The sequence below is a fragment of the Eulemur rufifrons genome, chromosome 2 (genome assembly GCF_041146395.1).
Source record: "Eulemur rufifrons isolate Redbay chromosome 2, OSU_ERuf_1, whole genome shotgun sequence".
NCBI classification, from domain to species: Eukaryota; Metazoa; Chordata; class Mammalia; order Primates; family Lemuridae; genus Eulemur; species Eulemur rufifrons.
The window spans coordinates 92,588,963-92,611,634 of NC_090984.1; the positions used below are offsets into that span (position 1 = coordinate 92,588,963).

The window sequence follows — 22,672 nt, forward strand, 5'->3', positions numbered from 1 at the left end:
AGGACCCCATAAACAAGCTATAAGTCCCAGCAACTGGGAAACCGTCACTGGGATGCCATGAAGACCCTACGAGGTGCCACGGGACATGTGTTCAGTGCCCACTCTGTGCCTATCTTTGGTTACAGATGTGTGAACTGACGAAGCCTTCCATTCCCTTTCAGGGGTTCATTTTCTGTGACTTGTAAATACTTTTCCCTAAGCTCTTCACCCTCCTCTGAGTATGTCTCCCTACCCCACCCCACGCCTGGGCAGAGGAGCTCCTGTGGGTCCATACCTGGCATGCCTGACGTGCGACAAAAGCATCAGGAGATTGGCCAGGCGAACGGACTGCTGCTGGGAGGAGATGCCACTCTTGGCGATCACCCAGACCAGCGCGTCGGTCACGGCGTTCAGCAAGTGGGTCAGCTTCCGGCTGCTCTCAGCCTCCTGGGCTGCTGCAGCCAGAGGGTACATACCTGGGCAAAGAATAAAAGCCAAAGTCATTGCTCTGAGAAAAGAAAACTGAAGTTGTGTGCTCAGCCGTTAAGCGTGCCTATGTTCTCCGAGGCTGATCTGGGTTGCTCTGACATCTGCATGCGTGGTGAGATCATAAGAGCACAGTCTCACCTCCCCGGGGAGCTCTTCCCCGAGAGCCAGCTCCATCACTGAGCTGGAAGGGAAGCCTGGCTGAATGCAGGGTTGGCTAAATGACCTCTCAAAGTGCCCACCGGGCCCAGAACTGCAGCCTTGCTGTGGCAGTAAACATATCTAGTCGCCTCAAACCATTACAGGGCGTTTCTCATCTGCAATACATATAGATACAGATACAGAGATGGTCTAAGGGGAGTTTAATAAATATAAACTAGTGGCCAATGCTATGACGCCTCTCCTGCCACCCATTCATGGCACTGATAGCAATGCAGGGCCCCCTGCCACTTCTGTCCCAGGCCTTCGCATCTCACCTCTGTGGCATCCTGCTGGGCAGAAAGACCACCAATTTGGGGTCAGACAGACCTATTTTCTATCAGCCATCTCTAGCTCCCTGAGCCTCAGTTCCCCATTAAACAAAGCATGCAGGAACACATCGCCTTAGGTCACCATCACCACCCTAGCAGGTAGGTTGCTTCCCCCATCCCGCCCTGCCCTATGTTTAATTCCCCTCGGACTCTTAAGGATCTGAGATACTGTAGTCTCCCAATGGTTACAAAATAACAGCTCAAATAAATCTCCTCCCCTCATCCCCAGCCCAAGTCCTTGAGAGAAGCCAAATTAGCTTTTCTTCCAGGCTTTCCAATTTCAAAGCAAGAATAAATAACGAAATCTTTTTCAAAAGAAGATACACAAATGGCCAATAAACATGAAAAAAATGCTCAACATCACTAATCATCAGAGAAATGAAAATTAAAACCACAATGAGATACCATCTTACTCCAATTAGAATGGCCATTATTAAAAAGTCAAAAAAATAGTAGACATTGGCATGGATGTGGTGAAAAGGGAACATTTATACACCATTGGTGGGAAGGTAAATTAATACAACCTCTACGGAGATCAACATGGAGTTTTCTCTAAGAACTAAAAGTAGATCTACACCATTCAATTCTGCAATCCCACCACTGGGTATCTACCCAGAGGAAAAGAAATTATTATATCAAAAAGAATGAATGAGGCCAGGCACGGAGGCTCACACCTGTAATCCTAGCACTCTGAGAGGCCGAGGCAGGAGGATTGCTTGAAGTCAGGAGTTTGAGACCTCATCTCTATTTAAATGAAAAAAAAAATTATAAAAGAATGAAAGAAATTATGTCTTTTCCAGCAACTTCGATGGAACTGGAGACCATTATCCTAAGTGAGGTAACTCAGGAACAGAAAAATAAATGCCACATGTTCTCACTTATAAGTGGAGCTAAACTATGGCTACAAAAAGGCATACAGAGTGGTATAATGAACATTAGAGACTCACTACGGGGAAGATTGACAGGGGGTGAGGGGTGAAATATTACCTATGGGTACAATGTACACTACTCTGGTGATGGGTACACCAAAAACCCAGCCTCCACCACTATATAATAAATACATACAACAGAATTCAACCTGTACCCCCAAATCTATCAAAATAAAAAAAGGGAGGGGGGGAAACAAATATGTGAAATCAACTAGGGAGCTGCCCACTCTTTTTTTTTTTTTTAATGAGACAGAGTCTCACTCTGTCACCCCAGGCTAGAGTGCAGTGGCATCATTGTAGCTCACAGCAACCTCAAACTTCTGGGCTCAAGTGATCCTCCCACCTCAGCCTCCCGAGTAGCTGGGACTACAGGTGTGTGACATGGCGCCCAGCTAACTTTTCTATTTTCAGTAGAGACAGGGTCTCACTCTTGCTCAGGCTGGTCTCAAACTCCTGACCTCAAACGATCCTCCTGCCTCAGCCTCCCGGAGTGCTAGGATTACAGGCATGAGCCACCACGCCTGGAAGGAGCTGCCCACTCTAGACTGTCACAAGAATGAAGGGTGGCCAGTGCTCCATCATCTACAGGATTTGTTTTGGCAGTTTTTGTTCTCTATTTTTATCGGCACTTTCAAATCAATTAGGGCAACTAAATTCAACTAAGTTCAACTCAGTTAAGTCAAGGGACACAGTGAAGCAGATTGTGCAAGTGTAGTTTTTGCTACATCCCTAGGAGCCTCCGTAATGTCTAATATGGATTTAAAACATTCATCTTTGACAGGAGCCCTGAAGCTGCTTCTCTAACCCACCTGCCACCTCGTTCTCCACAGTGGCTCTTCCTGAGTCCCCCCCACAGATGACCTGCCCCCCCGATGCAGAGGAAACAAGACCCCAGCCTTGATCCTGAGTGTCCCCTCTGAGTGGCCAAAACACAGATCTGCTCATGTGGCTCCCTTTAATGACCTCCCAGCTCTGGGGACAGAGTCCAAACCACATGGTGAAGCCATCGAGGGTTCCAGGGCTCTCCCAATCCTTTCGTCCGTGGTTCCCACCACACTTTACCTGGAATCCCACTTTCAATCCCCCGAACAGGTGATGCACTGGACATGCTCAGCTTTCTGCTTAGGAATTCTCTCCTTCCTCCTCCTCCTTTCCTTCTCTTAATTATATCCATTCCTCCTTTAGATCTCAGCCTTCTGGAAGCTTCCCCTGACCTCCCTGCCATCCCACCCTTAGTCTGGCTTGAGTTCTCCCCCAAAGCTCCAACAGTGCCCTGTTCATCCCCCAGCAGAGGTGCCACGTTGCCCCACACGCTGGACATCTGCCTCGTTCTCACACAGGTCCACAGCCACCCTCCCACCCTCGGCAAGAATGGACATGGCGCTTTGAGGGCACAGACCCTGCCTACCTGTCCTTACAGGCCCATCTGCTAGTACAATGCCTGACATGGAGGAAACGCTCACGTGTGGGAAGAATTAGACATAAGTTGAACTGAACACAGGTTCAAATTTTTGCATTTTTTAGCTGATCACCATCAGAATTGAAATGGTAAATATGCATGTTAATTCATATATAAGTATACATAATAAATTATTAATCAGAAGTACAGAAAAAATTATCTTAAGCTGACTTTCCCTAAAAATTGACACCAGCTGTGTTAACACGTACTTTTTATTTCTTTTTTTTTTTTTTTTTTAGAAACAGGGTCTTGCTCTGTCACCCAGGCTGGTATGCAGTGGCATGATCATAGCTCACCATACCCTTGAATTCCTGGGTTCCAGCAATCCTCCTGCCTCAGCCTCCCAAGTAGCTGGGACTACAGGCATGCACCACCATACTTGGCCAAGGGTAGCTTTAAGAAAGCACTGTGGCCGGGCGCGGTGGCTCATGCCTGTAATCCTAGCACTCTGGGAGGCCGAGGTGGGCGGATCGTTTGAGCTCAGGAGTTCGAGACCAGCCTGAGCAAGAGCGAGACCCCATCTCTACTAAAAATAGAAAGAAATTATATGGACAGCTAAAAAAATATATATATATATAGAAAAAATTAGCCGGGCATGGTGGTGCATGCCTGTAGTCCCAGCTACTCGGGAGGCTGAGACAGTAGGATCGCTTGAGCTCAGGAGTTTGAGGTTGCTGTGAGCTAGGCTGACGCCACGGCACTCACTCTAGCCTGGGCAACAGAGTGAGACTCTGTCTCAAAAAAAAAAAAAAAAAGAAAGCACTGTGGCTCAGTGCAGTGGCTCATGCCTGTAATCCCGGCACTTTGGGAGGCCAAGGCAGGAGGATTGCTTAAGCCCAGAAGTTTGAGAACAGCCTGGGCAACAGAGCGAGACTCTGACTCTACAAAAAAAATTTTTTTAAAACCCACCCTTTAGTCTGTTCTGCTGCATGACATGTGGTCCAGGAGTTTCTACTGCCATAAAGAAATACTACGTTCCAGTCTGAGCTAGAGCAAGACCCCGTCTCCACTAAAAATAGAAAAAAATTAGCCAGGCATCGTGCCACACACCTGTAGTCCCAGCTACTCGGGAGGCGAAGGCAGAAAGATTACCTGAGCCCAGGAGTTGGAGGTTGCTGTGAGCTAGGCTGATGCCACTGCACTCTAGCCTGGGCAGCAGAGTGAGACTCTGTCTTGAGGGGGAGGGGGGCAGGGAAGGGAAAGGGAGCACTATGTCACTGGACTCTTAAAAAAGCCAAAGTTGTATACCTGTCCATGTCTCAGTCCAAAGAGACAAAGATTGAAAAGATAAAAATAAACCCACAGCTTACACGTGAATGTTCACAGCAGATCACTCATAATAGCCTAAAAATGGGAGTAACCCAAATGTCCATCAGGTGACGAGCGGATGAACAAAATGTGGCCTATCCATATCACAGAATATTATGCAGCCATGAAAAGGAATGGAGTACGTTCATGCTACTACGTGGATGAACCTTGAAAACATGCTACGTGAAAGTAGCCAGTCACAAAAGGCTACATTTCATGTGATTCCATTTATATGAAGTGTCTAGAATAGGCAAATCCACCGGGACAGAAAGGAGATCAGTGGTTGCCTAGGGATGTGGGCGTGGTGGGAAATGGGGAGTGACCGCTATGGAGTTGCTTTTGGGGTGATGCAATGTTCTAAAATTGATTGCAGTGGTGCTTGTACCACATATAGTGAATATACTAAAACACACTGCATTGTATGTTTTAAGTAGGTAAATTGTATGATCCATGAATTATAGCACAATAAAGCTGTTATTAAAAATAACACCTCAGAACCAAAATTACAGCAACATAAATGCCCTTGGCCATGTGTGACAAAGGTTCCCCTCAGAGAATGTGTCTTGGTTAGTGGGTCACCTCCTCCATGAACCAGCAGCCATTGCCAAGAGCAGAACCTTGGCCTTCCGCAGGCTATGGGGGCAACACAGCTCCACGCAGTACCGGGAGTCCATCGGCATCAAGTGGTTTGGGGAGGGAAGGCACCGCAGTTTTGAAAAGGCATTTGGTATATCAATTTTACATACAGGGGTGGGGATGTATATACAAAAAGCTAACCTACATAAAAATCATCCTGGGAAGGAACTGGGTTGAAGGATACCCATTTGGGGCCAGGCACGGTGGCCCACGGGCCCAAATCCCCGTGTTTTGGGAGGCCAACGTGGAAGGATCACCTGTGCCCAGGAGTTCGAGACCAGCCTGGGCAATGTAGCAAGACCCCACCTCTACAAAAAATTTAAAAATTAGCCGGTTGTGGTGGCACATGCCTGTAATACCAGCCACTTGGGAGGCTGAGTTGGGAGGACTGCTTTTAGCCCAGGAGTTTGAGGCTACAGTGAGCTAGGATTGTGCCACTGCACCCCAGCCTAGACAACACAGCGAGACCCTGTCTCTAAAAAAACAAAAATACCCATTTTGTTGCCCAACTCTCTCACCCAGTCAGCAGTACCATGCCTGCGCACTGGGCATTCACGCACCCTCTTGCTCATCCAACACGTATATACAGAGTAATTGCTAAGTGGCAGGCCCTGGGCAGGGGCAAGGGACAAAACACAAAGCCCTGCCCAGTCAGACACACAGGAAACAACAAAAACTCACCTGCATCCACCTCCGAAAAGTAAAAACCATCAGGAGTCACTGTAGAACACAATTAGATTACTTTTCATAAAACTAAAGAAGTAGAGTAAAAAAGGTAAGATCTTGGTGCAATGCCCTACACGTACCAAAGAACATAAAAGAAAATCAAGGATGAATCTCCTCTCCCCTTTGTCTCCTGGGAACGGCTGTGCGTCCCTCTCACTAGCCCACCTGCTGACATTCTGAGCAGCACATGGGCGAGGGGAGCAGCCACCCCCTCTTCAACATTTGCCATGTGGCCTGTGTGTTCGAAGGACAAAAATATAAGCTTTCCTTGACTGAAGGCAAATAAAATAAATCAGAAAATCTTAAGTGTTTACTAAAAATCCTAGAATGTTGACCAAAAGAAAACATTCCTGGCTTTTGCAAGCTGTATGTGGTATGTGTCTGCTTGTCTCCTTTGAGGAAAGGACCTCCAGCCCTGCACCCTGACAGTGACGCCCACTGTCACCACCTCCTGCCCCCAGCACCACGAGGCTACCCGGAAGGTGCCAGTGCTACGAGCCCCGCGGGCTGGTGTTCAGCTGTGCTCTGTGCCCGCGTTCTTGATCCATGGGAAAGGCCCCCAGTGTGCTCTTCAGCGTCCTTCTGCGTGTCCTGTTGTGCCTTTGCCGCCTTCCACCCACACACAGCCTCACAGGTACGCTCCCGTAAACTCAGAGCGTAAAACAGCGCTTGAGCCGATATATCGTAATAACTTTCTTAATGTAAAATAGGATTGCCTGGTTTTAACCCTCTACTTCTTTCATTTAATAAAAAGTTTCATCCTTAAGTCTTCAAACTTAAATAGACCTGTTCCTAATTTAAAATATTTGTAAAGACTATCAGTTATCATATGCATGTTGATGCCGCTCTAATTCCTAAATTCAGTTCCCACTCTAATTCTATTCAAGGGAGGATTTATCTAGTCTTCAGGTCCCCCTACTTTTTTTTTTTTTTTTTTTTGAGATGGAATCTTGATCTGTCACCCAGGCTAGAGTGCAGTGACATTATCACAGCTCACTGCAACCTCAAACTCCTGGGCTCAAGCAATTCTCCTGCCTCAGTCTCCCAAGTAGCTGGGAATAGAGGCGTGCACCACCCATACCCGGATAATTTTTCTATTTTTTATAGAGATGGGGTCTCGGGACTCCCTCTTACTCAGGCTGGTCTCTTGAACTCCTGGCTTTAAGCAGTCCTCCAGCCTTGGCCTCCCAGAGTGCTTACTCTTAATTTGGCTATGCTATTATGGTAACTACAACACTTGCATAACACCTTTGAGTTTATAAAAACACCTTAACAGTGCAGGGAGGGGCAGGGAGAAAAAAACAAAACACCTTAACAAACATTGTAACAGGTTGTTAAATGCAACATTTTCTGTTGTCTCTGAGTTTCGAGAGCCACATCAGAGGCTGAGTATAATATAATAGTTCCAGCTACCCCCACATCCTATACACGTACGATGGAATAGGATTTGCTAAGAGTCAAGTTAGAATGGCATCATCCTTTCCCTCCCCTCCCCACAGAGAGGAAGATATGCCTCTTCTACTTAAATCCATAAAGGTCTCTCAGGTCTCTCTGATTAACCAAGTATATATAGCCTCTGTTGTAGACCAAAAGCATTATATCTAGTTCACTTTGACATCCTTAGTATTTGGAAGTCGTTGACATATACCAGGAACTGAGTTGAAATGAATTGATTTATTTAATTTTTTTAAGAGACAGAGTCTCAATATGTTGCCCAGGCTGGACTCATACTCTTGGATTCAAGCGATCCTCCCACTTCAGTCCCAAGGAGCTACGATTATATGCGCATGCCACTGCACCCAGCTTCAGTTGAAATTTATTTGGATGATACAGTTAATTTCCATTCCATGTTATACTCATTATTAGCAGATATACATAATCCAGAAATATGCAGCTATTTAAAACATAACTACTGACAAGCCCTGACGTGGCCAACTAGCACGCTGACACCAGTGCAGATGTGACTGCAATGAGTTTTTGAATTTAAGGTGGGGAGGTAGAGAGGTAGAGTCCATCCCTGTTTTTGTGGTTTTTAATTTAAGTGCTACAAACAATCCAGAAGAACAAAGCCTGTACGTGCAAATCCATAAAACCTAGATAGAAAAGACTTACCTCTCCTGACAGTGGAAATTTTCCAATAGAAACAGAATCCCATTTTCCTCACAGCAAAGCTGAGCAGAATAAATTTGTTTTGACAATTGTTATGACTACCAAGAAAGGGAGGAACTTTCTAAAAGGAAGATTTCTTAAATGTGGATTTCCTGTAAACAAATTTTACTCATTCACTGCCACAAGTGGTAATTGCTTCGCACGCCTCCCTCGCCTTCTGTAATTGTCTCCATCCGGCAGTTCCGTCAGATGCTGCGGGAGGATGCGCAGCCTTAGTCTTTCCCATTGGCACTGACGCTGCTTCTAGCTTTGACAACAACACAATATGATGTCTCAGAGGCTACAGCGACATTAAGGAGCCTTGCCAAGCACAAGGCTTTATGCTGCGAAGTGTTGTAACAACAAGCAAACACTGCTTTCCAAGGAGCACTTCGCTGCATGGAAGAGAGTTCTGAATTATTTCTGAAAGTGAGAAAAGCCCCATTCTCTGGCACTGGATGATCCTCCATTGCCAAGATGGGAAGGTACTTTCCAACAAATCTTCCCGCTAACAAAGAATGAAACAGCAGCATAAGTGTGAGGCAACGTCTATAGGTCGGTTGGAAAAGGTCAGAAAAAGGCGATTTTCTTCCATGATCAATTTCAAATGTCCTCACTGGACATTTCGTACATGTACATCAACTTAATCATTGATGTAAGCTGGGCCCTCATGATATTTTGTAAAAGGTGCATGGTGACAATAAATGGGGTCAGGTGTGTTGGGTACAAGGGAAACGTCCTGTCAGGCAGGTAAGGCCAGACGGAGACCCAACCAGGAAGTACTCAAAGGTTGTCTTCAGGGTCTCTGTACCTTCACATGGCCCCCAGATTCCTTTTTCATTCCTCCTTGCCCTGTTCTTCAAGGCTAACCCCACCCTCCACCCCAGACCCAACCAGCTCCTAGACAGCCTGGGCAACCTAGCAAGACCCTGTATGTATGAAAAACAGAAAAATTAGCTGGGTGTAGCGGGGTGCCTGTAGTCCCAGCTACTCGGGAGGCTGAGGCATGAGGATCACTTGAGCCCGGGAGTTTGAGGTTGCAGTGAGCTATGATCAGGCCACTGCAGTCTACCCTGGACAACAGAGTAAGATTCTGTCTCAAAAAAAAAAAAAAAAAAACAAGAAAGAAAGAAAAAGAAAAAAGAAATCTGGTCTTTCACCACAGATAGTTTGAGAACCACTGCTCTATATGTTTCCCTTTCTCCACATCAAAATCAGTGCCAATGTGCAAGAGTCTGTGAGAGGGGAGATGTGTAGGGCAGGGGGAAGGTCAGCTACCTCCGGCTCAGAAGGCAGCCTGGGACCCACGCGGCCACAGGCGCTGCATTGAATTCTGGCTTCAGGACTACTGCTTTGGCTGAGTTAAAATACAGAGGCATAATACAATCTGACATTTCCCTGTTGTTTCAAGCACTGAGTTCTAGGATTCGATAAAAATCTAATTAATAAAGCCCCATATGTTATTCAAATAAAGGTATCTGTAAGTCATCAGGTGAGGATCAAAACCTGGATATACAGAGTATCTGAGAAAGAAAAAAAAATCAATACCTAATGGCCCAACAAGAGTAAATGGCTAAGCAAAGCAGTCAATACCTGGTATAGCAGCTGCATCAGCACCAAGTAGACAGTCAACTAGGCAGCATGACAACTGCCTAGACACTCAGAAATGCATGCAAAATAACATCTCTATTTACTGCAGTGATGTTTACAATGGTAAAAAAAAAAAAAAAAAAAAAAAAAAAAAAACACCAGAAGAAGAAGAACTAGATATTAAGTAAAGGCTCATCAAGGGAGAGATGGTTGAACAATTTAGTGCAATACCTTCATTTCAAAGATTGCATTAGATCTCTCCTAGTTGCCCTGGAGAGATTTCACAGCATTTTGAAAAGTATAAAAGCAAGAGGGAGAGGTATTTGTATTTTAAAAATGAAACCCTATCCCAATATACATTGGAGATGAGCTATTACTTCAAGTGAGCATCACAGGATAGAAAAAGGATGGGAGAGCTTGCACAAGCAAGCACTATTAAAGAATGGCCACCAAAGACGATGATTATCTTGAGGGCAGATATCCCTGATGATTTTATTTTCTTCCTTCTATGGTTTTCTTCTGTTTGAATGTTTACAATAACCGAGTATTATTTATATAAGGAAAAAAAAACAGCAAAGCTAAACCATCCACATATCCTAGACACCTTCCTCATTTCCCACCTCTACCTCCTACATTCCCCCAAGCCAGGTCCTCGCCTCTGACCCAGCCACACCATTAGTTAGTTCAGGCTCTCATTGTCTCTAAAGGCCTCTGTGTGGAAGCCAGAGTGACCCTGTATAACAAGTATGGATGCTCAAAGCTTCCCTGCCTGAACCTCTTCTAAGGCTTCTGATGCCCACAGCAGCATTTGTAATCTTCAGCCCTGCATTTTATAAACCTTATCTACCCTGCCTCTGCTCTTCCCTGAAGACTCCTTCAACATCTTTCCCTTCTGCATCCACTCCAGCATCTCTCCTCCTCCTGTTTTCCCATAGACAGTACTCTGTGCACACTTCATTATCACACTGAGATTATTTTTAATGATTTGTTTTCTCTCCCTCCCTCCCTCCCTACACTATGAACTATTTGAGGGCAGGACTGTATCTCAACTGAATGAATGAAACTGTAAAAAGTAGAACCCAAAAAATTACATACAAATGCATGTCAACCATATAAAATATCTCTATAAACATTAAAGAAAAGCTGAAAGATAAACATTTTAAAGTTCGTTTTTTTCTTTTCCCACAAATGGCTTGAGAGACTTTTTAAATTTATTGCCATTCACCTAATGAATAGTTTATACTCAGATTAACAAACGTTAACTATAGTGTAAATCCCTATAAAAATAAAACAGAATTCTAAAAGGAAGCCATTTTACCCTTTTTAAATAAAATAGAAGTCCAATACTCTTCCTAACACCATGCTGGTTCTAGAGGCAGCGTGTCTCTCAGCAATAAAACCCGGCCCAGCTGCGTGGTTACTCACTGGAGTTGAGGAGGATTATGGCCTTGACACAGAGATACTCTTTGTGTTGGAGTTTTAACTCGCGAAACCTTGAAGTCGTTGCCAGGAGCATGTCAAAGATTTCCAGAATTCCTTCTACGCATTTCCCCTCATCCCTACAAAAGTTCATGTGGAAATTTAAAGAACACAGCTTCAGGCCACCATCGAAAAACAATAAGGAGTGTTTTATTTTTAATCTCAAATTTCATCTTGTAACATGTTATAGTTAAGATCTTGTTGACTATAACAAAACGTGAATGAGACCTTACCTAGCAATGTGAAATTACTAAAATTATCTTCATATGAAGACAGGGCATTTCCTATAAGTAAATATGCACATAAATACTATTTGGGCAAAAGTATGCATTGGAACTACATTTTCCTGCTGTCTGTTCACCAAATGTTTTCTCACAAGAACACCTCTTCCATTGGTTATTTTCATTCTAAATCACTTCAGTCAACCAGCCCACACATGACACATATTACTAAAAGACATTCCATGTTCCCCATCAGGAAGTGTTACTGAGTAAGACTGAGTGTTACAGAAGCAAATATCCCAAGAAGAAATAAACCTTCATATCTAGGGTTCAACTCTCACTTTCTGGTGGTCACTTAGAAACTGGTGTGGCAACTAAGAGACATTTAAATGTAATTTGAAAAAAGCAAATAAGACATACAAAGCAATCATAATTAGAGAAGATGGATTAGACATGGAGACGGGGAAATCTTTTACTTACTGGAGATTATTTTTAAACAAATGTTTTAGACAAATTTTGAACCATATAATCAGAATTCTTTTCAAAACTCCTTACAGAAGTAAATTTTTAAATATACTTTTGAAGTAAACTATTTAAACTTTATCTAGAAAACACCAGCTTCTGTTCACTCCAGCCAGACATATTATTCCACCCCACTGCTCCCAAAAATTTTCTATTATTATCAGGCACAGAGTTATCGGAAGTCCTTGACGAGGAGTTAGATGACTTTGCAGTGAAACCCTCGTTGGCTCCTGAAAGCCTCAGCGCACAGGGAAAGGCAGTGGGTTTCTGCGAGTTCCATTTTTAATCTCTGTAGCAGCCCTTGAAGGAAGCTCAAGGTCCTCAAAGAACTGGCTGCTCCCCTCTTCCTTCCGCCAACACCAAGCCAGGACATTTCTAGCGATGGTGGTATTTGGGGGACGAGCTTCTGCAGAATTTAAATGAACTGACACCACTAGGTACCACCAATTAATCCTGGGGAAGCCTTTCCTATTAGGTGCCACAACAGCTCACCAGGGTCCTGCATTCTGAAGCAGTGGCACTTTCCCACCCCACCCCCATCCCAGACTCTCTTACACAGAGCTACAAGCACTCAAACTGCTCACTGACAAACGAGCATGGTAACTTCAGCAAACAGTTGCAATTTTCTGTAAGTGCACAGGTTAAGTGACAAAATACCAGTGTCCACCAGAAGTCATTCATAGGGAAAGGCCATGTTGGAAAATCAGAGCCCTGGGCAAAGAAAGTCAAAATCTGTAAGAAATCTCCAACCTTCCCCAAACCACCTCCCTAGCTCTGGGCTCTCAGGCAGACTGGTGCAGGCATCCATTGAGGATGACACAGGCCCTGCACATAGCTGACACACAAGAAACATTTCTTCACTGAATGCCCCTCGTGCCACATCCAGTCACTTTGCCTGGAGACAATTAATTATTGGTAATTGTAACTGTTGAGCTTGAGAACATTTGATACCAAGAAAAGCTGGTTTTCAAATATCTCTGTGGGGCAAAAACAAAAAATCCACCAACTCCTGCACTGATGGTTTAATAGTTTGGCTCTTTACTCTTCTGTGAGTCTCTGAGTCTGACGTGGGATTATGCACACATGCATACCACCACCACCATCACCATCACCATCACCATCACCATCACCACCACCATCACCACCACCACCACCACCACCACCACCACCACCATCACCACCAGCACCACCACCACCACCACCACCACCACCATCACCACCACCACCACCACCACCACCACCACCACCACCATCACCACCAGCACCACCCCCTCCCCACACACACACACACTCTGCCTCAAGTGGTATGGTAAGCGGACCCATCTGAAATCAATCCCATGTTCTATAAGTTGCCACCTGTGCTTAAGAACAATCCCTAAATATTGAAATTGATACCATTTCCTCATTAAAATACATGCAGTTTTTAATGCAAATTCATATTTCAAAAATAGAGGGAGAGTTTACATACTGGGGCATCTTAAGAACTATTAAATGCTGCAACTCACAGTAATCAGAGTATATGTATCTCATGGAAAAAGTGAATTTCTAAACAGAATCTAAAGAACTACATCTGATTGCTTTCTTTTTAGCAGGTGTGACAGCCAACCATTTCATTCAAGGGGTGGCAAAGTTAGAATATTTTTATTCACTTCACAGACTATAGAAACCAAATACATTTCTACAAAATAAATAAATATAGGGGCAATAAAGTATAATACCTCATAAAAGACAACCTAATAAACTCCTACTTTCAAATGAGTTACACAGAACAAAGTGAGGAAGGACCTTAAAACAACAAATTAATGAAATCTATTTCATTTATTTTGTAATTTTAGATTGAAACTGAATTATGAGTAAGAAATTAGGACAGGATTAAAGAAGTTGAAGACAGAGGACCATATGATTTGAATGTTAAAATATTGAAACAATATGTCAATCAAACTGACCTACTCACAGAAATTTATTTTTGTACACTGTCCATAAGCCAGTACTACACAAAATTTAATAATTACATGTGGAATACCTATTGCAACTCTTTTATAAAAGAAAAATATTTTTTGATACCAACACCAAAGTTTTGAATGCATGGGCCTTGCTCTGGGGTCCAATATTTTGTACCTACATATGCATCTGCTGGCAGCACACATATAGGCACAGCCCACAGCCGACCTCTGTATGTGTGACAATAGAAATGGGGGTGGGGTGGAGCTGAGGATGGGGGGGACTTAATACCAAACTGAAGTGAAATTACCTGGCTACATAGAGTACATTAAAATTTAGATGTGAAAATTCTGTGGCTACTTTTAAGAAATTCAACATACAAAATAACTAATGTAAATGCAAACTCAGTACACGTACAGATATATGATTCTATGGAACTCTGTAAACGTCTACAAGGAGGGCAAGCCCAGATCCAAATTTCCTCTGACTTTTTAATAACATTTAACATCAGACAGCTTCTTGTTGATGCCAAGGACATGAAGATGCCTTAGCCTGTATGATTTTTTTAAGCAGCAGAAGCTGAGGTTCTGTGGTAGATCTTCACATAATTTATGATTCTACTAGTTACTAAAAGAAGAACTACCTTGTTAGAAATAAGCTGAGAGAACCGGATTTTCCTCTCATCCTCAGTAGGTTCAAGTTTTCTTGGTGCAGAAGCCTCAACAAGAATAAAGGGAAACAGAAATTATAGTCTCAGTATCCACAAATAGGCTAAATTGGTTGTATTCACTGCTTATTCAGTCATACCATCACTCAAAGGAACTTTGGTAGGACAATCCAGCAAAAAAACAGTTACTTTGAAGTAGTGTGAAGGTTATATATTCACCTTGCAAAAAACATTCATAACACAACTCCTTTATGGGGCATGGTCCCTGACTTTTTGAATAAGCAACTCCTCTAGAAATATATTAGTATCTGTTACACACAAGTATATTTATCTGTGTAAGAGATGCACTAAGTAACTGAACCATCTTAGACTTGAAATTCTGGACTTCACAAAGTCTATGTGTTAAAAACAACACTGGGGCCCAGGCAAGGTAATCCCAGCACTTTCAGAGGCCAAAATAGGAGGATGGCTTGAGGTCAGGAGTTTGAGACCAGCCTGGGAAACACAGCAAGACCCCATCTCTACAAAAAATTTAAAAATTAGCCAGACTTGATAGTGTGCATCTGTAGTCTTAGCTACTTGGGAGGCTGAGGCAGGAGAATCGCTTGAGCCCAAGAGTTCAAGGCTATAGGGAGTTAGGATCACACCACTGCACTCCAGCCTGGGCAACAGAGCGAGATACAGTCTCTGAAAACACACACACACACAATACTAGGGTTTGCAACAAAAAATAAACACCACTAGGCACTCCAAAAAATGCCTGCTCCATAAGAATGCATTTACAATTCCCAAGAATTCCTCTTCTATATGCAACCAAATATATTTGATTTCTATGTTGTAAAATATAATACTTTCAAATATTTATAAAGAGTAATGTAAGTCTATTAAAAATAATTTGTAATATCCTGTAACATTTCTACAGTGGGCTTGGTGGTGTGTACCTATAATTTCAGCTACTTGGGAAGCTAAGGCACGAGGATCACTTGAGCTCAGGAGTTCAAGGTCAGCATGGGCAACACAGCAAGACCTCATCTCAATCAACAAATCAATCAATACAAACTTGTAAGAAAAATAAATTTCTAAAAACCAGGAATGAAAGAGTAACTGAAAATAAACACAAAATTTGTCATCAATTCAAAATCAATCCAAAAAGTAAAATAATTTAATCTCAATTTCTACAAATTTATCGGGTTCATCAACGGATAGACTGTCTTCCTAGCAGTAACTTCTAGGAGAATTTTATGTGTATATTTATATGTATGTATAAAAGTGACATAAGTGGAAAATAATGAATGAATGAATGAATGCGAGCAATGGCCTGGCTGGGTGGTTGGCTTATCAGCTTGCCTTGCAACATGGTAGCTGAAATGACAGCAGGAGTGGGTTTCTACAGTGAGCAAAAGGTAGAATAGGGCTGCTCTAAGACGAAAGCATGAAGTAGATAGTTTGGCCTCCTCTGTCCTCTTCCAGTTCTTTATCCCACTAAGAGGCGGTATACTGTTGTCCATAGGAGTGTGGACTTTACAACCAGACGCCCAAGTCCAGCTCCACCACTTGCTACTCTGTAACTGTAGGCAGGTTACTTAACCCATTTCTGTATCTGAAGGATAGGGATGATAAATGGTGCTTACCCACAAAGGACCGTTGGGAAGATTAAATGAGTCTACATGTGTCAAGTGCACACACAAGCCAATAAATCAGCTATTTTGATTGTTACTAATGGGTCTGATGCCTTGCACTGCTCTGAGCTTCCAGAGCCTCTGTCTATGGTTCACCACCTGGGCTTGCTCCTGCTTGAGCCACATGCCATGCTCCCCATGCTCTGGGTCTTCCCAAAGGCTCTGTCCAAAACACCTCCATTACTCAGAACAGTATTCTCTTTGTCAACATTGTTATCCATGACAACAGGCAGAACGGGCGCTGGTACCTTGGGTTTCACTCTCCACCTACATAAGGTGCACCTGGGGGTCTTCTGATGATCTAAAGTGCTAACAGGATTGTAACGCAAGAGTTGGGGCAAGTACTTCCCATTCATAGCACTAGGCATCCTCCCACTCTGTGCACAAGGTCTTATGTGGGTGAACATTCAACACTGGCACTTTGTCAATATAAGGGGCATGGAAATCAACTTCCATGGAGATTTCCAAACTGTTCAAATTCACGCCAATAGAGCATTCTGCTTCTCCTGCTAAAAAGGTTGACATTTGTATATTCCAGTTTGCCTCCACAGTTCACCTAAGTCAATTAAAAACTGGTTCATTTTCTGTGTCATCTTTAAAAGAAAACTAAATGCAACCAAGTTATGGCATCAGCACCATCGTGTTCCAATTTCTGTTAATTTCCATTTGGTTTTGATAACCACTCCTTCTACCCCTATGCCAAATATGCTGTATAGTACATGCACTGGGGTGAGTTAAACCACATGAAAATAAACTTGGCAGATTTGTAAGAATTTTATCACCTGCCCAGATATTAATAGCTCAAGATACAATCAGTCCCTATAGGTGGAAAAAACAACAGGACAACTTAAGATTATAACCTGAGAATGGAAAAGTCTATGCTGACTTGTATACTTCGTGGCCACATACCCTGCAGGACACAGTCCCGTTATGGCCCTGGCCTGTACATGCTGCTGCACCACAGATTAAAAATGAGTTACAGGACACTGAGTCCTTGTACCCAGGCTCTCTTCTTCTCTGGTTCTTGACCCAGTGAAGGAACTGATGACATTTTCATTCTTTAATTGCCCTTCAGATGTGAGATTTTAATTGCGGCACCCAGGACTTCATTCCCACTCACTAAGCCCTCACTCTAACAAGTTGGAGAAGAAACACAATGTATTTTTTTTCTTACCTGTCCAAAACAAGGTCTGGAGCAAAGATGAGCTTGCCAGGGTGGTCAATTGAGCGCCACATCAGCCCCACCATTAACACCTCCATCCAGCAGCTTTCCAAGAGCCGCACTTGGTCGAACAGGCTGAGCTCCACGAAGCCTATGGAAAGCAAGAGGCTGTGAGACACACCCACCCTGCTCCTCAGCTCCCTGTCTCTGTAAAGACAGAATGACAAGTTTTAAAATGCTAAGAAAACACAAATAATGTATTTTAAAGATGTGGTTAAATGCTGGTTAAAGGAAGCAAATTCTGAACTTAAGTTGTGCAACTCACAGTTTCCAATCTTGGACCCCTTCTAGAGACAAATATATGTCATCTAGAATTTATGAAGCACTACTAACTGGGCTCATTCAGCTCCCCAGGCAGATGCTGGAGAAAAACAGAAAGCCAGAATCGATCTTTGTTTGCTTAGCTATATCCTAATAATTCCTCTGCACTGCTGAGAAAGATAATGCTCCGCTGCCAGTCAAGGGGCTGTCTGTCTCACCTAATCCACAGTGGGGCCCAGGAGGGGTGGGAGAATGAGGTAGGTGGAAGCTGGGGCTGGGGGGCATGCAGAAAGCAGTGCCAGCCCCTGCTGAAATGGGGTCCCCGATTGCTTAAAATTTCCCATTCAGTGTTAGGATCATTCTTTTGGGTAGAAGCGTTGCTTCTAGGTGAGTCCATCCCAAGGAGTAAATATACCCACCAAAGCAGGTCCTGATAACCTAATAGCATGCGTTGTTCACAGAACTGGAAAGAAACAGGTAATCAACCTCTGGGGAGGTGAGTAGTTCAAAAGCTAAGCAGACACAACACCAGAGCTTCCTCTACAAGCTCCAATAAAAGGAGGGGTCAGTGTAATACAAATACAGGAACAGAAGGCTCAGCCTTGGAGTGACATGGGCTCTGCTTGGACCCCATCAGTCTCTTCCTAGCTGGTTATTAATCTCCTTTTAAGTCTTTGTTTTCCTTCTATGAAAAATAGGGGTAATAAATTCTACCTCTGAGAATCTCCTACAACAAGGATGGCTTATCATCCTTTTTACAGATGAGGAAACTATGGCACAGAGCACACATGTGGTTCAAGTCTTTGAACAATTATAATGTAAATCTGCGTAAAGGATAAGTTACTGCAATGATGAATGTAAAGACAGATACTTTCCAAAGCCACAAGCTATGCTCAGCTCAGGTTCCTGATATGTACACACCTTCCAATCTCACCCAGAGTTATACACAATGAGCCTACATGAGAAAGAGCAAGCTTTTTATTCTTGTAGATATTCAACAAGATCAAGGCTATATGACATTTTAATATATTTTTCTTGGTTTGGACAATGACTATGTAAGCTGAAAGAGGGGAAAAAAGAAATCACACCTTCAGCCTATGCCTAAGTTTTTTGAAAATCTTTCCAAATACCAGGCCTGAAGAGGGGCTTGTGCGACTGTAGAGTTCAGCCGTGTTACGGCACAGGGAAGCCCCACAGCTGTCAGCAGTAATTAATTTCACCACCACTCTCCACACGTGGTCCTGCAAAACAGTGTTTGAAACACATTCAAAGTAAAAACTAGAGGACAGTGCATCAGTATCGTCTCCTCTGGGAAACAATGCTGGCAAAAGTGAAGACGCTACACAAAACCAAACCAAACTAGAAACCAGAAAATCCTTAGGAAGCTCAAAAGGAATGGACCGAGGCCAACAAATGACCCCAAAAGACACCATCACCCTGGGCCTTGGTTCCCCAGCTGTTTACCCCCCAACTGCTCCTCCCTCAGCATCCCACCCCTCCTAATCTCTACAGTTTGCCTAAGGCAGGTGCTGCCCCCAGGCCGTGGGACAGTCCCTGCAGGGCCTCAGAACCTGGAGAGAGACCTCATTTCTGAGACAACTGTAAGGAATTGCATGCGGTAGCTTTTTGGGCGTGGAGGGGGGGTTGCCATCCTAGGTTAGAATCCTAGATTCACTTCTTCACAGAAACATCAATTTAAAGGACAAGTAGTTGGTAATAAGCACAATATAGTACCTCAGGTATATATTATTAATACAGATGGGCCTAGGGAAGTGACCATCTTACAGGATGGAAAACGCACATTCCAAATGCTAACTCATGAGTAACTAAGCCCTTTTCTAACTTGATGGCATTCTAGGTTTATTGGCCCACTGATGCTTGATGTTACGTCAACTGCTAATTTGCTCTATATGTCCATATAAAATTATTTATGTACACAATACTGATTCTCTATTGGAACAATATTTTACAAAATACTATTTAGCATCTGACAAAACTTTCACTTTCATATTAGTCACACTGTACCCTAGCCCACTCCCATCTGACCACACCCCTCCTCTCAAGGTGAGGGGTACACAGCCAAGAGACAGGTCAATGTGGACCCCATATTCCTTCCTTTTAAGCATGTTCCAGGTCCCCCTAGGATTTCTTGCCCAAATGACTCCAAGTTCAATTCCAGAGCCTGAGTGAGTTTCCTGCCTTGGTCCATCCTCCCAGATCACCACTAAGCACGAGAGGTGGCCAATAGACAAATCTGTAGGGGATGCAGACAGGATGGAGTGTGTGCAAGACAGTGTGGGATGGATGAGGGTGCAAAAAGAAGGACGTCAGGAATAGAAATGGCCGGGTCGTGTACAGCTCTTCCCGCACTTCCACATCTGGTATAGAGCTCAGAGGAGTTGAAGAATTCTAAATCAGAATCTGGCCTTGTTGAAGCTATGTATGTCAAGATAGGAGGAAAGAACATATTTCCTTCAGAAATTATAAATCAAGTTGTCAGGCCGGGTGTGGTGGCTCACACCTGTCATCCTGGCACTCTGGGAGGCCAGGCAAGAGGACTGCTTGAGCTCAGGAGTTCAAAACCAGCCTGAGCAAGAGACCCCGTCCCTCTACTAAAAAGAAAAAAAATCAGCCAGCCATCATGGCATGCGCCCGTAGTCCCAGCTACTCGGGAGGCTGAGGTAGGAGGATTGCTTGAGCCCAGGAGTTGGAGGTTGCAGTAAGCTATTATGATGCAACTGCACTCTACCCAGGGAGACAGAGTGAGATTATATCTCAACAAAAAAATAAATAAATAAAGCTGTCAAACTGTTAAATATCTAGGCATATTTTATGGACCTCCACGTGGTATGCTTGCCCCTTAAATATTAGGGGCAGGCCTTTCTACAAATAAATAGAAGGCAAATACCCAGAAAGCCCTACCAGGAATTTTCTTGGCCCAGCTGATCATGTGTACCAGTTCCTTGTCGGCCAGCTTGGTCAAGGACATCATCATGGAGGCCTCGGTGAAGGGCGAGCTGGGGCGGCTCACCAGCACATTGGGTGGCTCTGCCTCCAGCAGCGTGAGCACCAGCTGCTCCGGGCTCAGCGCGCTCAGCAGCAGCTCCTTCACTCGGGGCACGTGGCCGCCGCTCTTCTTGGCTTTGCTCAGGCAGTGCAGCGGCTCATCAGAACTTCTCTGTCTGCGCACTACACGGTACCCACACCTTTCTCTCCGGGAGCCTGAAGAGGAAAGCAGATGGTAACACTGGGCTTCCGACCCAGCAGTGAAGCTCCCTGCATCGCCAGGGTAAAAACGAAGCAATGATATCACCATAGGACCTGACGCCATTCTGAGAATGTGCCTGAGAACAGAACATGACTTCTATTTTCTGGAGCCTGTGGGGCTTGTACCAAAGATTATTGCAGTTGTGACTGTATTAGCAAAATCAACAACAAAACTTTGAAGGAAATTTTTAGGTCTCCATTTCAAGGTCATCTATGAATACCACATCTTTTTCTCTTTTAAAGAATGCTGACAGAACTCAGTTTCCCAACCATGAAATTAGAAACTTTCCTCAAGTACAAAATGGGGAAAAGTTAGGACTTCAACATTGATATTTCCAGTTATCAAAGATTATTCTTTTGTAATACATTCCTAAAATGTTTATATGCATGTGTATATATTTTCTCTTTTTTCATACTTAAACAAGTATATTTCAAATAACAAATTAATTGAAAAAATCTGTAAAATATATATAGAAGAGAACAAATTTTGGCATAACTTATTTCAGTCTTTTTTTATGCTTTCATACTTTTCCATATTTTAGGCTCAAAATTAGGATCATAGTATATATACCATTATAATCTGTTTTTTCTGTTTACTAAAAACATCTCATATTACAATTTAAAAATCTATATAGTTCTATGAATAAAGCACCATTCTTTTAAAGAATCCCTATTGATGAAAATCTAAGTTGGTTCTAATTTCTTTGCTAGTATAAATATTACAATGAAAATATACTTTGTACATAAAATTGCTTCATATTCCATTACTTCTTTATAAAAATTCAAAGAAGTCAAATTGCTAAACCAAGGCATATACACATTTAAATTTCTTACACATAATTGACAGATTACCTCCCAAAAGTATTTAAAACCAGTGGATTGACTGCCTATTTTCTCATAACACCACTGAGAATTAAAAATAACTTTTAATATTTGCTAATCTGACTGTACTAAACAGTCTTGTTTTACTTTGTACTTTTGAATTAGTAGCAAGGTTGACAATACGCTTGCCCTTTGTATTTCTTATGAATTGCCTGTTATGTTTATTTTGCCCTTTGTTCTCCTAATAACCTATAAAGCCTCTTTATTTAATAACTTTTTGTTATATGCAATATTTGTTTTGTTATTTATATATCTTTTAATTTTGCTCATGGTGTCTTCTATCATAAGAAGTTTAACACATAGTCAAGGCTTTTTGTTTCACATCAAGATTATACAAATACTTTCCTATATCTTCTTCTTTTTTTTTTTTTTTTTTTGAGATAGAGTCTCACTTTGTTGCCCAGGCTGGAGTGCCATGGTGTCAGCCTAGCTCATAGCAACCTCAAACTCCCAGGCTCAAGCAATCCTCCTGCCTCAGCCTCCCGAGTAGCTGGGACTACAAGCATGCACCACCATGCCCGGCTAACTTTTTCTATATATTTTTAGTTGTCCAGTTAATTTCTTTCTATTTTTTTAGTAGAGACGGGGTCTCGCTCTTGCTCAGGCTGGTCTCAAACTCCTGAAACCTCGAGAGATCCTCCCGCCTCGGCCTCCCAGAGTGCTAGGATTACAGGCGTGAGCCACTGCCCCCGGCCCCTATATCTTCTTAAATACTTTTGTGGTTCCAATCTATTTAAAAT

At 43.1% G+C, this 22,672-nt stretch overlaps 1 protein-coding gene across 9 annotated transcripts in view; it reads right to left on the bottom strand.

Annotated features, from left to right (window-relative positions):
- The window catches only part of ESR2 (estrogen receptor 2), a 196,949-nt gene that overhangs the window by 6,538 nt on the left and 167,739 nt on the right, over positions 1 to 22,672 (bottom strand). For 8 of the 9 annotated variants that reach the window (XM_069487509.1, XM_069487481.1, XM_069487518.1 and 5 more), the window contains 5 exons: positions 20,706 to 21,005; positions 17,475 to 17,613; positions 14,598 to 14,672; positions 11,217 to 11,350; positions 275 to 455 (listed from right to left, as the gene is read on the bottom strand). In XM_069487509.1, coding sequence (XP_069343610.1) covers positions 275 to 455; positions 11,217 to 11,350; positions 14,598 to 14,672; positions 17,475 to 17,613; positions 20,706 to 21,005 — 829 coding nt within the window. The remainder of the gene's footprint in view (positions 1 to 274; positions 456 to 11,216; positions 11,351 to 14,597; positions 14,673 to 17,474; positions 17,614 to 20,705; positions 21,006 to 22,672) is intronic. The other variant, XM_069487529.1, reaches the window with a different exon arrangement.